General features: G+C 46.3%; 1 protein-coding gene across 17 annotated transcripts in view; it reads left to right on the forward strand.

The window, feature by feature from the left end:
* The window catches only part of AFDN (afadin, adherens junction formation factor), a 145501-nt gene that overhangs the window by 13552 nt on the left and 114746 nt on the right, over positions 1–17203 (forward strand). For all 17 annotated transcript variants that reach the window (XM_066247700.1, XM_066247707.1, XM_066247709.1 and 14 more), the window contains exon 2: positions 14981–15176. In XM_066247700.1, coding sequence (XP_066103797.1) covers positions 14981–15176 — 196 coding nt within the window. The remainder of the gene's footprint in view (positions 1–14980; positions 15177–17203) is intronic.

Raw genomic sequence — 17203 nt, forward strand, 5'->3', positions numbered from 1 at the left:
AGGTCTGAGCTGGCCTTGCGGCCAGGTGGGCAGTCCGTTGATACATATTCCTCAGAAGAGGCTGGCTTCGTCTGGTTTCCAGCCTTCTGTTTGGTTGTCTTCAGTGCTTTTTTCACACATACGAATAATTAGTCATCTACCACGGTCTACCAATAAAGGCCTGAAAAACGAAAAGCAGGTTTTGGTGGCCAGTCTGGGAGGAGAGACATTTAGGAAACGGGGTGGACAGGGAGTGTGGCGTCAGAGAGGAGAGGACCTGGACGGGCAGTCCAGTGGAGGTAAGGGCCCTGGGGCCAGTGAGCCCATGTGAAGATATTGGGCCTTCTCCTTGGGAACTTTTTTTTTTTTGGTTGTATTTTTTTTTTTTCCTGAAGCTGGAAACGGGGAGGCAGTCAGACAGACTCCCACATGCGCCCGACTGGGATCCACTGGCACGCCCACCAGGGGGCGATGATCTGCCCACCAGGGGGCGATGCTCTGCCCCTCCGGGGCGTCGCTCTGCCGAGACCAGAGCCACTCTAGCGCCTGGGGCAGAGGCCAAGGAGCCATCCTCAGCGCCCGGGCCATCTTTGCTCCAGTGGACCCTTGGCTGCAGGAGGGGAAGAGAGAGACAGAGAGGAAGGAGAGGGGGAGGGGTGGAGAAGCAAATGGGCGCTTCTCCTGTGTGCCCTGGCCGGGAATTGAACCTGGGTTCCCCGCACGCCAGGCCGACGCTCTACCACTGAGCCAACCGGCCAGGGCCCGTGTTAGTCTTTTTTGTGTTCTGAGTCCTCCAGAGGAGGACATGGTGTACACAGTGGATAATGTATATTACCTGTGGGAGAAAATGCATATTGAGAAACTAATGAATGTTGGTCATGAAGTCATGGCTACTGTAAACACACTAAGTGTGTTCCACTTGAAGTCTTTTGTTTAAAGCTTCAGAAGTCTGGCCCTACCCTGCTGGGGTTGGATACATTTTTTTAGAAATTAAATATCTTATTTCAAAGCAAAATTTTATTAACTATGATTAGCTCATTGCAGATAGAAATGAATTGATAGCCTATGGTAAAAAATAGAGATTTATTCTTGAAATATGTCGCTGCCTCTTAACTGGCACCGTGATCTGCTCGTTCCGTTGGAGCCTTTTGGGTTCACGTTTCAGTTTCTAATTTAGGGAGAAAAACCTACTTGAGGTAGTGGATACTCTGTTGAACAATAAGTAAGCTAAGTAAGCTTTTCCAGATGAGTAGTAACTGACCTATTTTTACTCCAAAGGAAGCTAAAGGTAAGTTTTATAGCAGGCGATGTTGAGAAACCTGTTTGCACTAAGATTTTTGTGGGTTAAAACTTAGTTTATGTTTTCAAATGGAGCCCATAGAATAAATGTGAGGTCTCCTCACCTTCCCCATTCCAGCTATACACTGTTAAGAATTTTTAGAAGATATCTTTTCTAATTGGATTCTATACCCTTAGAAATGCGTGTTTGCATGTATTTGAATTTTATTTTACAAAACTGAGATCATATGATGTATACTTTTTGCAAGATGTTTTTATTCAAGAAATTCTTCCATATGTGTGTATATAACAAAACATATGTATTGTGTATATAAAATTCTATCTTATTTTTAATAGCTATATGCTATTCCATGTACTAGTCGTTTCTTGAACCAGTATTCAGCAATACTTTGACTATCTTTAGAATACAGTGTCTCAATAATGTTGCTGTGAACATTGTGCAGACCTATCTTCCTTATGTATTTCCATATTTATAAATTTCTAGAAGTGGAATTTGAGTCAAAAGGCTATACACATTAAAAATCTTGGTAGACTGCCAAATGTCATTTAAAAAGGGTATTGTAATTTATACCTCCACTGTTGTGGGTTTGACCCTTGACCTAACACTGGATATTGCAGATTACATTTTCTTTTCAGTCTGGCAGGTAAAATCAGTGGTTTCAAACTTCACATTTTCTTGTTCATCATTGAGGTGAAGCATCTTTCATGAACTTTCTGACCATTCACTATACTTCCTTTTTATGTGAAGTATCTGTTTTTCTTTTGGGATACTTGTTTTAATTTATTGATATGTAAAAATGCTTTTATAAAACATATTTTTTATCCTGTATTTACAAATGTTTGTTTTCCTAGTCATTTTATAATATCTTTCTAATTTTATAGTATCTTTTGCTATGTGGCTATATTTTATTGGTTCATTTGTTTCTTTATTTTTAGGGTACTTGAAAGGTAGTTAAAAGACCAAGGGACCACTTCTAAAATCCAAAGTACCTTAGCTGAGTTACAGCTGATAGCTTGCACCTTTTTCCTTTTATCTTCAGTAATTACCAGTCACCAGAGTTGGAAGTCTTTTCTTAAATCAGGCCCAAGTCTGTTCAACTCTCTACCACTCGTTTGTTTATATGAATTGGTGTAAATTCTGAATACTAATCTTTTGTATATGTGTATTGCAGATGGGTTTTTGTTTATGGTTTTTTACTTTTTATAGTGTCTTGTCACATAGGTTTTAAAACTTCTGAAATGTGGTTGTGTTCATCTGTCTTTTCTTTTGATGACTGTAATATATTCCATGTTTATTTTGAGAAGTTTACAGTTTGACTTTTTTAACTTAGATATTTAGTCCAGGTGCTCACAATATGGTAGCACCTTCCGCACACGTGGGTTTCTCCGGCTCCCTCTTGGGTTTTTTTTCTGACACAGACTCGGCAGTTGGGAGACGGTTGTTTTGCGCCCTCGCCCGTGTAGGAGGGTGGTCGCTGACAGTGTCGTCTCCCAAACTGCCGGGACTGGTGTTGGAATGGCCTTGGCTTTCTGCACAGGGGTGAGAGGAGGCATCTCTTAGTGGTGCAGTGTGGCCTGAGTAAGAATTCCGGGCACCGGACTCGCTGTGTGATGACGGTGACCTGATCTTCCTGAGGCCCACCTGTAAGAAAGGAAAATAATAGTGCCTGCCTCTTAGGGTTGTTAAATTGAAGCAGATATGCATAAAAAACACTTGACTCAATGAGCATTTTTTAGGACAGATACCTAGATATGTAAGATACTCTTGCTCTCTGTATTGTGTTATCATTGTTTTTTCTTTCTTCCCCTTTTGTTTGCTATAGCAGAACACCTTCCTTGTTCATCTCAGGATAGAAATGTATAGCTATCTGCTTAACCTTGTATTGTGTGTGAGGGGCGTGGGGAGGTTTCCAGCAATATGTTTAGGTTTAGTTTTGAATGCTTTAAGTTGATTCTGCATTCCATATCTTAAATTTTTAAAAATCTTATTTGTTGTTTCTTATTTTGTGTGCAATTTTATCTAGAAATGGTGATATTTTTAAAAGTATATTTGAGATTTTATGAATAATAACTTTTTCTGTAAAAACAGAACCAGTGACTTTGAGGTTTTTCATTTCATGGAACCTTATACTTACCATCTTTCTGTATCTTTGTCTTTGAGTTCTTGCCTGTGCCATTATCTAAAGACTTTATTCCAGAATATACTTCTTTTAGTCCATATATGTATGAGTTAGCTTAGAATGTTTATTTAAAAGTGTGGAAGATTCTTGAATGGGATTGAAAGTATTACCTAGTAAACATAATGTTTTAATAACAGTCCTGTCAGTCTACTTCAGTGATTGCTACTTTTCATGATAAATCTCTTTTGCAGTTACACTAAGAAAACTTCTCCATTGACCATTCTCTTCAGTATCTATGTCCCTTTTCTAAATTATTGCTATTAAAAATCCTCCTAAACGGTGTGACTCTTGTCCAAAGCCCCTATGTTGCTTTATGCAGCTTACCTTTTATTCTCTTGCCTGGCACCTGGTGACATTCCAGTCTGCTGTGGTCATTTGGTAATGCAGACAGTGAAACAGGAAGTGTAGCGAGGAGATACGGGCTCAAGACCACTCAGGGTCACTCGGTCTGCTGTAGCCCCCAGTCAAGGCACACACGAGAAAGCAATCAGTGAACAACTAAGGGGCTGCAACGAAGAATTGATGCTTCTCATCTCTCTCCCTTCCTGTCTGTCTGTCCTTCTCTCTGTCACAAAGAAAAAAACAACGCTCAAGATACTCGGGAAGAGAACTTCAGTCATATCTGCAGTCCATCTGTTTAGTCTGTAAAATCCCAGCTGTGAGACAGTGTATTCACGTCACTATTGCTCCCTCTGTCCAGAAACTTTGTTTCTAATTTGTTCTTTCCACCTCTTTACAGCCACTTTCAAGTGTCTGATGTAAGACATGGAAGGCCTTATTAGGGTGTGGGAGGACGCGACAAACTGCCCATTTTTAAATCTACTGGTCTATGTTTCCAAATGCAGTACGCAAATCCAGTACAATAGAGATCTGGAGATATTTTAATTTAGATAAGTTCCTTGGATTGACTTAGGTTTGAGTACTGTGAATTCAACTTTTGGTATGTTCAGAAATAAATGGAAGCATTTTAATTGTAGGAAGTGTCTTTGAATTAGTTGCCATAGTTTGAGTATTTACTTTGATGTGAAAATTATTGTAAATAATAATGTAGTCTGCCCATCTGTGTATATGATTCATATGGTACCTTTTCCTTGTTTATATTTAGAAACTTCTCTTTAATATTTCACATACAGAAAGAAGAATCTTTGTGCAGATTTAAGAAGCAAGTTATAGAAGCGATTTTCTCATTTTATCGACCTGGATTTTCTTTTGAACATAATGGGTTGTGTTCAGGAACATGGCTAGTTTCTTTGAAGAAATTTCAAAATTTTATGTAGTTTGATTTGTTCACTGTCAGAACATGGGCAGTGCTTTGACTTTGGGACATTCACTGCTGTATTTGAAAAATAGACTTATAAATGTGGCATGCTGTTTTTTTTCTACAAAGCTTGATATGCACTTCTTACTTACCTAAGTACCTGGACTTTAATATGAACTCAGTTATTATTTGTTTTTGTATTTTGTTTTGCTATAGCTAGAATTATGTGCCATTCAGGTGAGCTCTCCTGTAAGTGTGAGCACTTGAGAATTTGCGATCGGGAAGTGACATTTATCATCAAGGGCCTTAGCTGTGGCCTGCGCTTTTATGTAACAGAAACAATGTAGTAACCACAAAACCCTGTGAAACAAATAGTAGCCTCTCCGTTTTATAGATAGGAAATGAGAGAACTCTGGTGTCTTGCCCAGAGCCACAGGAGATTTTAACCAAGTCGAGCCATTTCCAACGCACTGCCTCCCTCTCTCCACCCGTGCTGCTTGCTCAGGGGAAGCGGGAGAGTGGTTCTCATGTGGACTCATTATCTATACAGTATTCGTGGAGTCAAACTCCTTGAATATTTTTCTAGAGCCGCAGAATTTTTACGAAAGGTTTATTTTATATATAATAAATTTAGTTTGTAACTATAACTTAGTTTTCACTTTAAACATTTTTGAAAAAGTATTCATAGATGAAACTCACTTATTATATTAATCCCCCAGACATTACAATTTTTAAAGTTTAGTTATTTATTATTTTTTGTTGTTTTAGCTAAACTATTTTAAAGCAAAAGCTAAAAATTAGCATGTTATTTCTTCTCTACTTCACTACATCTCAAAAAATCTAACAAGAATAAAATAGTCCTATCAACAAATAAACCTAATTCTTGTTATTGTGTAATATATAGCCCTTTCTCAGATTTCCCTCTCTTTCTTAAAAAACGTGTTTTTATAGGTAATGTATTTGAATCAGGATCCAAAGTCCACACATTATGCTGTGTTCTTTGATGTTGCCTTTAATCCGGAGCTTTCCAGCCCGGCCCACCCCTGTTCTGTTTGGTGTGATAGACTTGCCCGGCAAACCTGGCTGGCTTTTCCTGTGCGGTGTCCCCGCGCCGGTCTCGCCTTTCCCCGAGGTGGTGGTGGCCTTTGACTTGTTTCTGTGGCGTTAAGGCTTTGATTGGATTCAGGTACAGCTCTTTGACCAGAGTGCCTCCTAAGTGGTGCTGTGTGTGTCCTGTGGCTTGGCATCAGGAGCCCAGTAGGAGGCGGAGTTGTGACAGCCTGCCCGGCTAGTGTGAGGTTCACTGGATTTAAAGGCAGCGTGTAACTTCTTTGTACTGATACTGTTAAAACATGAACTTCAGACTTTTCATAGACCTGTTCTCTAGGGTTGCAGTATAGCTGAAAGAACACTGTGTTGTTGGGGTTGGGAGCTGTGTAACTCCCTTCATAACAATCCACGTGGCTCAGGAGATAGAGTAGTGTGTGTGTGTGTGTGTGTGTGTATGTGTGTGTGTTTGTGAAAGAAGGTTACCAGGTTTGTAGCTCAAGGAAATGGATTACCATAATGCATCTGAACTTGATCAAGAATTCAACAGTGCTTTTCATCATATTCCTGTGTTTGAGGACTGGATCGAAGTGTGATTAGGTGAATTAGGAACCAGTTAATCAGTTGTTTAACAGACTAGTGCCAAGCTGGAAAATGTTACTATTTGGTAGACTAACGCAAATGACTCAAGAATTTTAATGTTGATGAGAGTACTTATGTTACTGTATCACAGATTTTAGTAGTGTAATACTTGTGCTTTGATAGAATTGTTCCCTTTGTAATGCTTTGCATTTTATTTTACGTACTGAGAGTTTGTATTTTGATGACATACTCGTAGGCTTCACCAGACTTGCAAAGGTTGTGTGGCAGACCAGCTATAATCGGGACGCTGCAGGTGGCTGTGAGGGTTGTTTTGTATATCTGTGCATTTGTGCAAATGTAGGATTACAGATATGTTCTTCAATCGTGAATGTGGTAGTTGCTTTTTTTGTCCTGTGGGGTTAATGTATTCTTTAATTGATCATCTTTCAAATCCCAATATACATTTGTATGGTAGTTATTCAACTATAGAGATTAAAACATTTTAAGAGTACTGTGGAGGAAAGTTACTTTTTGACCTCCTATACTGCTGATTGAGGGTTGGGCAGATTCTAATTTCGTTGGAGTCTTAACAGCAAAGCACAGATTTAGCTTTGCCTTGTCACAAACATTTGGGGCTGTGAGCTCAGTGGCTAAGTAGATAATGTTGGCAGTTATAACTGAAATATGTTTGGCTTATTGGTTTTCACAGCAAGCTGTATTTTCTTACAGATAATTTTTTTTGTCCTCTGTGTTTGGGTACTTTTTTGTTAACGTTCATGAAAGGGAAGATCTGATTGTGGGGTGTGTGTGTGTGTGTGTGTGTGTTACCAGTTTTTAGCCCCAGGAAACTTGCTCCTCACCTGGAAGATTAGTGACCTTGGGCTTTCTCAACTTCGGTGAACTGGCATCAGGGTGTTAGAAGTATGTCGTTGGTTCCTGTTGAACAGGTGTGCGTTATGACGTTAGCCAGGAATAATTTTTTGTTGTGGGGGGAGACTCAGACAGACAGGAGAGGGGGGGACAGATGAGAAAGCATGAACTCACAGCTGCTTCTCAGTTCAGTTTGATTGTTTCACATGTGTACCTTGACCAGGGAGCTCAGGCAAGCCAGTGGCCTCTTGCTCAAGCCAGCGACCTTGGACTTCAAGTCAGCGACCTTGGGCTTCAAGCCAGTGACCTTGGGCTCAAGCCAGTGACTTTGGGATCATGTTGAAGACCCCACACTGAAGCTGGTGACCCCATGCTCAAGCTGGCGACCTCAGGGTTTCAAGCCAGGGACCACAACGTTCTGGGTCGACGCTCTGTCTACTGGGCCACCAGTGGTCAGCCTAGCAGGAATCATTTTACGACAAAGATCAAACGCACATGTGCAGAGGTAGAGACATCTTCCTAGATACGTGTTCTGGGCCAAGGGGGTTGCTCTCGGGTGATCACAGCCTGGTGACATTCCTCCCCACAGAGTGACGGTACCGTGGCGGGTCGGGCTGTCACTGCTCCCTTTCACAGGGGATGGGCAGGCAAGAGGGCTCAGCTACGTGGGAGAACTGGGTTTGGGTCAGGCCTAAGCTGAGAGACGAAGCTCCTCACCTGTCCACATAGTTATCTGAAAAGGTAGCTCCATATAAAGCAAATTCATTTATTTAATTCTTTTACAGGAAATTGTAATTTGGGAACTCAGATGTTTATAAGGTAATATAATTAGTGCTGTTTGGAAACATAGGGTTTGTATCAATGTTGAATCACTTGTGCACCTGAAAGAAATACAGCATTGTATGTAAACTATAATTTAAGTTAATTTTAAGCAAACAGGGTTTACAGGAGCCCCCAGCCCATGGGGATGGGAAGTGGGGTCTTGGGGAAGGCCCCTTGGGAGCGAGTGCCCTGAGAAGGGGAAGCCTTAGCCGGTGGAGGTGTTCATAGTTATTTCTTTTAAGCTTTCAGAAGTGTTATTTGTGTTGTACAAGTTTTAGGTAATGAAATGCACGTAAAGTTAAAGAGTATTCTTGCAGTATGAGTGTTTAAAAAATAGTGTTTATATAAGATTCCAAAAACCCATATTCAAGTATTCCTTCTATCCTCTACCTAAACTATTAACATTCAAATGTTACTACTATTTTATAAAAAATAGTCGAATGATCACTATCTAGTGGGTGGTTTTATATACATGTAGCTTGTGTGTGTGTGCGTGCAAGAAGTGGCCGTGGTGTCAGCACTGCTCGCTCCGTGGGGGGGCACGGTGGTTCCCTGTTTGAGGGTAGCAGCAGTTTGCTACAGGCTGGGACCTGGGTTTCGGATCAAGGCTGAAGGCAGAGAGAAGAAAAGTGGATCTGTGTGCTTGGCCTGTTGCAGCTCCGAGCAGACGGTTCCGATCGGGTTAAGCCGGAGGAGATGGTTGCCGCCCTGGCGTGTTTACTACCGTGGGTGAAGGCCAGTGACGACCGGGTTCACAAGTTACAGAGACACTGATACATTTTTTGAAAGAAAACCTCCATCTTTAAGTTTTTGCTTCTTGCATTGGCTCTCCAGTAATTTCATAGTACAGCCTTCTCTCTTCTGGTTTTGTTTTTTTTTTTGGTCTGTTTTATTAACTTTATGATAAACATTAAAAGTTGTCATTAAATCAGCCCCAAGTAGTGTTTCATTTCTCTTGTAATAATCATTGGTGATCATATTTCTTAGGGAAAAGTTAATGCAATGGTAAATGTAATATATAACTTTAGGGAAAAAGAAACTTGCTTTTCTGTCAGGAAAATAAACATTAAGGAGAGAGGTGATTGTCGTATTGCCTGTTCCTCCTCCCCTTGTACTAATGACTTGGGTGAGCCTGCCCCGCTCCGACTGCGCTGCCTGGAGGGTCCTGGGTCCTGTCCTGCCCGCTGCTCTCACGCTTCTTCCTGCAGCTGTGCGGCGAGCAGCGGCCGTCCCTGAGACTGGAGGACCCGCCGTCCTGCTTTCTGGCTTAAATACTGATTTCTCTTGGGTGGTGTGTATACCTGACACTAAGGAAGTTTGTTTTTTGCTTGTTTTTGTTTTTGTTTTCTTAGGAAACATTTGTCTTTGTAAAATTGTAACTATTGTACATGATCAGAACCGTAGCCCCATCACTGAGACTTCATGGCTGTGTCTCCTTAGCGGTGTAAAGCTTTGTTGTCAGAGGTCTTGTCGGTTGAAAACAGCAGCCGCCACTGAGGAGTCAGACCCTTGACTGGATGTGGAAACCCGTTCCTTTCAGGGGTGCAGCCTCGTGTTGGAGACTGACCGGGGAGCAACTGCAGTGTGGGGGGACCCACGGGAGGAGGACAGCGCCTGCCTGGTGAGCGCTTGCTGTGCTAGGTGCTCTACACTGGTGTCCACTCCTCCAGACACACCTGGCGTCTGAGGAACTCTGCGCTCACCAGCATGTTTCACAAACCGAAGAAATGGCTACTAAGTAGAAATGCCAGCATATTCCTGCCCTGCTGCAGCCCAGGGTTTACTGGGGAGGGGCTCATGGACTGGCCCGGAGACTGATGAGGCAGTGTGGGTGGGGGCTGAGCTGTGGACTCCAGTGTGAGCTGCACAGACACTGTCTCTGAAGCCAGCTCTGGCCAGGAAGGTGGTCGTGGCCCGTCACTGACCTCTCTGCGCTTCAGACTTCTTTCTCTTAGTCATCCATCCATTTATTTCTCCTGGAATCCCTCTCATACCAATCTAAAGAAGAGAAAAAAGAATTAATATCAGACTCCCTTCAAACGACGAGTGTGAGTGGAAGAGGCCGGAGAAGAGGGAGGCGTCAGCGTCAGGTTCTGGGACAGGGACCCCGCTTCTTCTGCCCTGCTCCAGGGCCAGCGGTGACGGCAGCGGGTGCATGACCCGCCTGGGACCCCGCTTCTTCTGCCCTGCTCCAGGGCCAGCGGTGACGGCAGCGGGTGCATGACCCGCCTGGGACCCCGCTTCTTCTGCCCTGCTCCAGGGCCAGCGGTGACGGCAGCGGGTGCACTGACCCGCCTGGGACCCCGCTTCTTCTGCCCTGCTCCAGGGCCAGCGGTGACGGCAGCGGTGACGGCAGCGGTGACGGCAGCGGGTGCCCTGACCCACCTGGGACCCCGCTTCTTCTGCCCTGCTCCAGGGCCAGCGGTGACGGCAGCGGGTGCATGACCCGCCTGGGACCCCGCTTCTTCTGCCCTGCTCCAGGGCTAGCGGTGACGGCAGCGGGTGCACTGACCCGCCTGGGACCCCGCTTCTTCTGCCCTGCTCCAGGGCCAGCGGTGACGGCAGCGGGTGCATGACCCGCCTGGGACCCCGCTTCTGCTGCCTGCACGGTGGGGATGTAACAGTACCTCTCAGTGTGGGGATTTGAATGCTGCTCGCTAAGCATGTGGTGCTGGGAGCCTTCACAGTGTGTGTTCTTATTGTTTGTTAGTTTGGTCACTACACACCCAGGGTTTAGGTATAGGAACTTGATTTTATCCGTCTTCTCAGATTTGATAACATCGCACCACCCAAACTTATAATCGGCTGAATAATTGAACAGAATACTAATTTTTTTTTTTTTTTTTGTATTTTTCTGAAGCTGGAAACGGGGAAAGACAGACTCCCGCATGCGCCCGACCGACCGGGATCCACCCGGCACGCCCACCAGGGGCAACGCTCTGCCCACCAGGGGGCGATGCTCTGCCCCTCTGGGGCATTGCTCTGCTGCGACCAGAGCCACTCTAGCGCCTGGGACAGAGGCCAAGGAGCCATCCCCAGCGCCCGGGCCATCTTTGCTCCAATGGAGCCTTGGCTGCAGGAGGGGAAGAAAGAGACAGAGAGGAAGGAGGTGGGGGGGGGGTGTGTGGAGAAGCAAATGGGCGCTTCTCCTGTGTGCCCTGGCCGGGAATCGAACCTGGGTCCCCCGCACGCCAGGCCGACGCTCTACCGCTGAGCCAACCGGCCAGGGCCAGAATACTAATTTTATTAAGGGAATATTCTAGTAACAACTGTACTCAGACTGTTTGAGTGGTGTTAAGGTAGCCAGGCAAACTAAATTAATAGTTAATTTATTAACACTTATTTATCACGGACAAAATCATACCAAAGATAGTTTTAATAGGCTGCTCTATTAAGGTTTGATAGTGTAGAAATGTTACTTCTCTGTGACAGGAGTGCGATTTGCTGAGACGCTTGATCCTTAGGTTTCTTTTTCTTTCGTTTATCTGAACTTTTATGTAAGATCAGTAGCTGGAGCACATTAATACTCTGCACTTTCCTTTCCCTGTGAAGGGCAGTGATGGGAGTGTCCGGGAGGGATTGGTGGTGGTGACTGAGGGCGTGGCTCCTCCCCGTGCTCCCTGTGTCTCCGTGTGTTCTTGGTCCTTCGTGTTTCTGCTGAGCCCACGCTCCCGCCCTCCAGACACCCGTGAGGTGTCTGCTTCTCTAATATGCCGTAGTTTGGGATTCTTGTTTGATGCTTCTCAGAAACTGCTGCTCTTGTGTCCTTGGGGGTCTATCTGCTGGCACATATGGCTGTTTTATTATTGTCACAGATGATGTACAGCTGGGCTTTGAACAAAACGATAGGGTTCCCTGGGGGGTAGTTTGCCTTTTTGGTGTATCTTACTCTGGGAAGGCGAGGCTTTGGAGGAGCAGGGCAGTTTTAAACGCCAGTTAACATCTGGGACTGTTACGTGTAACGCAAAGATGATTTCATGGTAGTGGTGAACATCTCAGAGTCTTGGGATAAAAATTGGACTCCCATAATAAAAATGTAAATGTATGTCCTAAATTAATGAGTAGTTTTTGTTTTCTAAAGTGCAGTTTCGGGGCCTCTGGAGAATGATTCCAGAGGGGGACGGTGGGGGGCGTGGGAAGCCTGCACAGGGAGTGTCATGTCCAGCACGGGGGGTGGTGGGGGGCATGGGAAGCCCTGCCCAGGAGTGTCATGTCCAGCACGGGGCTGGGCTCGCCGGGCAGGAGGGGGCTGGTGGTCACTGCACTCACTGCACACACACAGGCTGTAGCCTCTTCACACGCGCTGTTACTTGTGAGGGCTCTAGAGTTGCCAGAGGGACTTGAGTGGGGACATTTACAAAAGTACCAGCTTCTCTTACTTTGCTGCTTGACCCAGGCTGGACAGAGAGGCAGCTTGTGTGATTCGGGGAGACGAGAGCAGGACTCGGACTAGCGTAGCTTCCATCTTGTAGCTCACTGCGTGTTCTCAGCTCTCACCCTGGCTGCCAGGGCCCTGCTGCAACCCTGAATCTGGTTTGGTTCTTTCCGAGCACACGTGCTCACTTATCCTGCATGTTCCGGGCCGTGGGGATGCGGTGAGTGCGTGCCTCATGGTCGAAGAGAGACGAGCAAGCCCAGTCAAGCTTGGCTGGAAACGAGCCTTGTCTCATTTTCTGGGGTAATTTTCATGCAGTTTGTATAGTTACCCCCATTCTAATAACCCATTTTTTGTACTTATGTTCAGGTAAATACTGGCTGTGCCGTAATTATCAGTGAAGAACAAGCTAGTGGGTTGAGGAAGAGAGAAGAGTTTCTCTGTGATGGGCTTTGAGCACCTGAGCCCAGAGTGCAGCTCTGCGTCTGAGCGCCTGAGAGCCACAGAAAAGAGCAGCACTCAGGGCTGACGCAGTCTGACTGGCACTGACGGGGTTTGACCGGGCTCGGGGTGTGTGAAGGATGGAGTGACTGGTGTGCTGGGTGTGGAGGGGGAGCAGGAGAAGAGTGTGGACCCGTCGCGCTGAGCAGTGCTGAAGGCGGGGAGGGCCCGAGAGTCAGAGCTGTTCTCAGGTACTCTGCACCCCCCACCCCGATGCAGTGTGACTCAGCTAAACCAGAACCCCCATGCAGTGTGACCCAGCAAAACCAGACCCCCCCATGCAGTGTGACCCAGCTAAACCAGATGCCCCAAAGCAGTGTGACCCAGCTAAACCAGACCCCCCCATGCAGTGTGACCCAGCTAAACCAGATGCCCCAAAGCAGTGTGACCCAGCTAAACCAGAACCCCCCATGCAGTGTGACCCAGCTAAACCAGACCCCCCCATGCAGTGTGACCCAGCTAAACCAGATGCCCCAAAGCAGTGTGACCCAGCTAAACCAGACCCCCCCATGCAGTGTGACCCAGCTAAACCAGACCCCCCCATGCAGTGTGACCCAGCTAAACCAGACCCCCCCATGCAGTGTAACTCAGCAAAACCAGATGCCCCAATGCAGTGTGACCCAGCTAAACCAGATGCCCCAAAGCAGTGTGACCCAGCTAAACCAGACCCCCCCATGCAGTGTAACTCAGCAAAACCAGACCCCTTTATGAAGTGTAACCCAGCTAAACCAGACGCCCCGATGCAGTGTGACCCAGCTAAACCAGACCCCCCCATGCAGTGTGACCCAGCTAAACCAGACGTCCCAATGCAGTGTGACCCAGCTAAACCAGACCCTCTCCCATGCAGTGTGACCCAGCTAAACCAGACCCCCCATGCAGTGTGACCCAGCTAAACCAGACCCTCTGATGCAGTATGACCCAGCAAAACCAGACCCCCCATGCAGTGTGACCCAGCTAAACCAGACCCTCTCCCATGCAGTATGACCCAGCTAAACCAGACCCTCTCCCATGCAGTGTGCCCAGCTAAACCAGACCCCCCCATGCAGTGTGCCCAGCTAAACCAGACCCTCCATGCAGTGTGCCCAGCTAAACCAGACCCTCTCCCATGTAGTGTGATCCAGCTAAACCAGACCCTCCCCCATGCAGTGTGACCCAGCTAAACCAGCCCCTCCATGCAGTGTGACCCAGCTAAACTAGACCCCAACCCCAATGACACAATGGTCCCACCTGTGAGATGTAAACCTCTGGGAGTCATAGGTGAAATCACAGGGCATCAAACTCGTGTGAGTTCCACCTAAATAAACTGCATTTTAATTGATTTAAAAGAAAAAAATCAAATGAGAAGAACATCCCATCGTGCGTGGGCTTCAGCCCAGCTTGTATGGCAGTCTTGTGACGGAGTCCAGGGTAATTTTCTCTAGAAGCAAGGTTGTAAGAGTAACCTAAGTACATTTGTTGATTTTGGGGCTAGTAGTTTGTACTGAAAATTAGTTACGATTACATGCTGTTAAAGTTGAGTCCCGTTCACACTCACGGCAGGACTGAGGCTGACGGCTCCCGGTGCCCTCGTCCTGGGCCTGGCGCAGCTGGACGGCCCTCAGGGACAGACGGGCCACGGCTGGAGTTCCCCGACTCGGCGTTTAGAGCTGCGTTTGTCACCTAACTGACAAGACACCTAAAACTGAATTCTAGTGGCCAAATCTTGACAGTGGTTCAGTAGCAGTGCCTCCTGACTGGGCGCTTACCGAGACGGTAGAGCCTGCAGCCCCGGTCAGATGCCCGCACGTGCGGGAGGTCAGTGGTGCTGCCCTTGCCAACGTCAGCTGCCCGGCAGCCGATCTCCCACAGGAGACGAGTGAGGCCAAGAGACTTTGTAACTTGTCCCAAGTCACAAAATTGAATTTCAAAATGAAAATCCCTCCTCTCTCAGTTTCTGTCTCAGATGTTTGAAGTAATGATACGTTTTTTAAAAGTGGTGAATCTTGTTTTTCATTTATTATTCTTATAAAAAATGAATCTTTTTAGAATGCTGTTTTCCTAAAAATGTACCATGTTGTTTTCTTTCAGGATTTGGAGTTCCATGGAGTGATGAGGTTTTATTTTCAAGACAAAGCTGCCGGAAACTTTGCAACAAAATGCATTCGGGTCTCCAGCACGGCCACCACGCAGGACGTCATCGAGACGCTGGCGGAGAAGTTCCGGCCCGACATGCGCATGCTGTCCTCCCCCAAGTACTCGCTCTACGAGGTGCACGTCAGCGGAGGTCAGTGTGCGGGCGCTGCCTGGCGGCGGCCTCCCCGTCGCCTGCGTCGGGCGCGGGGCCGCGGCGGGGCCTCCGTGTCCCGGAAAGGTTCTTAGCCGCCCCTGGCACGCATGCCTGTTGGGAGTCAGAGTGCATGTAGGGTCACATGTGCTCATCCTAAGTAAAATTATCCGGCAGGTCTGGGTGTCACATACATGGATGACCGGATGCTACTTGCCTTTGGAGAAATTTTTCTTGTAACTCTAATGTGTAGATTATAATAGTAACCTAGTTGAATACATGAGATAACTCACCAGTCTTACTGGATTCTTTTGTGATGTGAAACAGCCTATTTTCATTACTGTTTGGGGAAATGGGAGCATCTTGAAGAAGCTCTCTATGTAGTTAGCTATTTCTCCTCATAATATTTAAAATATCTGAAAATACTTCATATATTTATATCAAATGACAATTTAAATAAGACTGATTAGAAATATAGAGATTTATAAATTTGGGTGCTTTAGAAATGTTGAGTCACCTGAGAAAATACCTAATGCAGAGAAAATAAAGGGTTATACAAACCCAGTTTGAATACCTGTTTAAGTTCTATCCACAAATCCTATTTGAACATTATCTTATTTTTTACTTCAAAAATACAGCTTTCTTTGTAAATTTGAAATTGGGCAAAACTTTTTGTCCAGTGTGAAATTCAAGTATGACTCAACACTTGTTCCCCCAGCAGTGGAGTGTGGGCCGTGGTGGCTTATCCCGGGTGTCAGGTTGGGAGTGTCGCCTGCACAGCTAGTGCCCAGGCTGAAGGGGACCGTGGGGCACAGTCTCCGTTCCGGACAGGTCCTGGGGCTGAGGTTTTCCTGCACCCAGAGTCGTCCAGGAGGAAGGCATCTCTCGGACTTCAGCCCTTTCTCTGTGAGCACTGGGGCCGGTGGAGGACCACCGAGGGAAGACTTTGCAGTGCACAGGATGTAGGGTTGGAATTTGAGGTCTAAAAGCAGAATGGTTTTTTTTAAAAGACCTGTTTTCCTTTAGGTTTTCTTTTCTTTTTTTTTAAATTTATTTTTATTTATTTTTTATTCATTGAGAAGAACAGAGGCAGGAGAGACAGACTTCTGCATGCGTCCAACCGAGATCCACCCGGCAAGCCCACTAGGGGGCAGTGCTCTGCCCATCTGGGGCATTGCTCCATTGCTTAGCAACGGAGCTCTTCATAGTGCCTGAGGCAGAGGCCATGGAGCCATCCTCAGCACCCGGGGCTAACTCATTCCTATTGAGCCATGGCTGCAAGAGAGGGAGAGAGAGAGAGAGAGAGAGAGAGAGAGGGAGAGAGAGAAAAGGGGGAGGGGTGTGGAGGAGCAGATAGGCGCTTCTCCTGTGTGCCCTGACCAGGCCTAGGTTGTTTTTTTTTTAATTTTTAAAAATTGAGTTTTAGAGAGAGACAGGGAAGGAAAGAGAGGGAAGAGAAATGAGAAGCATCAACTCGTAGTTGCTTCACTTCAGTTGTTTATTGATTGCCTCTCATATGTGCCTTGGTGGGGGGGAGGGCTCAAGCCAAGCCAGTGACCCCTTCTCAAGCAAGTGATCTTGGGCTTCAAGCCAGCAACCTTGGGATCATGTTGATGATCCCAGTCAAGCTGGCAAGCCTGCTCTCAAACTGATGAGCCCACTCTCAAGCCAGCATCCTCAGGGTTTCAAACTAGGGACATCAGTGTCCCAACTCAGCACTCTATCCACTGCACCACCTCTGGTCCAGCACCTTGAGATTTTCTTTATTAGATTTGTTTTTAATAAAAAAGTAAAAAATATGACTTGTAAGGTAGTGAAAACAACAGAGGAGTATAAAGGAAAAGGAGTGGTCTCTTCCCAGCCTGAGGTGAGGGGACAGGACAGTCTGGCTCCGTCCTTCCATGGCCTGGTGCCCAGAGCAGAGAGGCCCCTGTGCCTCAGACGCGAGGGAGCCCCGGTGAGCGCGCTCTGGCTGCTCCGGCCCCCAGAACTGCACTGCTGGGCCAGAGAGCACCTGACAGCTCACA

Source organism: Saccopteryx bilineata, chromosome 12 (assembly GCF_036850765.1).
Source record: "Saccopteryx bilineata isolate mSacBil1 chromosome 12, mSacBil1_pri_phased_curated, whole genome shotgun sequence".
Classification (NCBI taxonomy): domain Eukaryota; kingdom Metazoa; phylum Chordata; class Mammalia; order Chiroptera; family Emballonuridae; genus Saccopteryx; species Saccopteryx bilineata.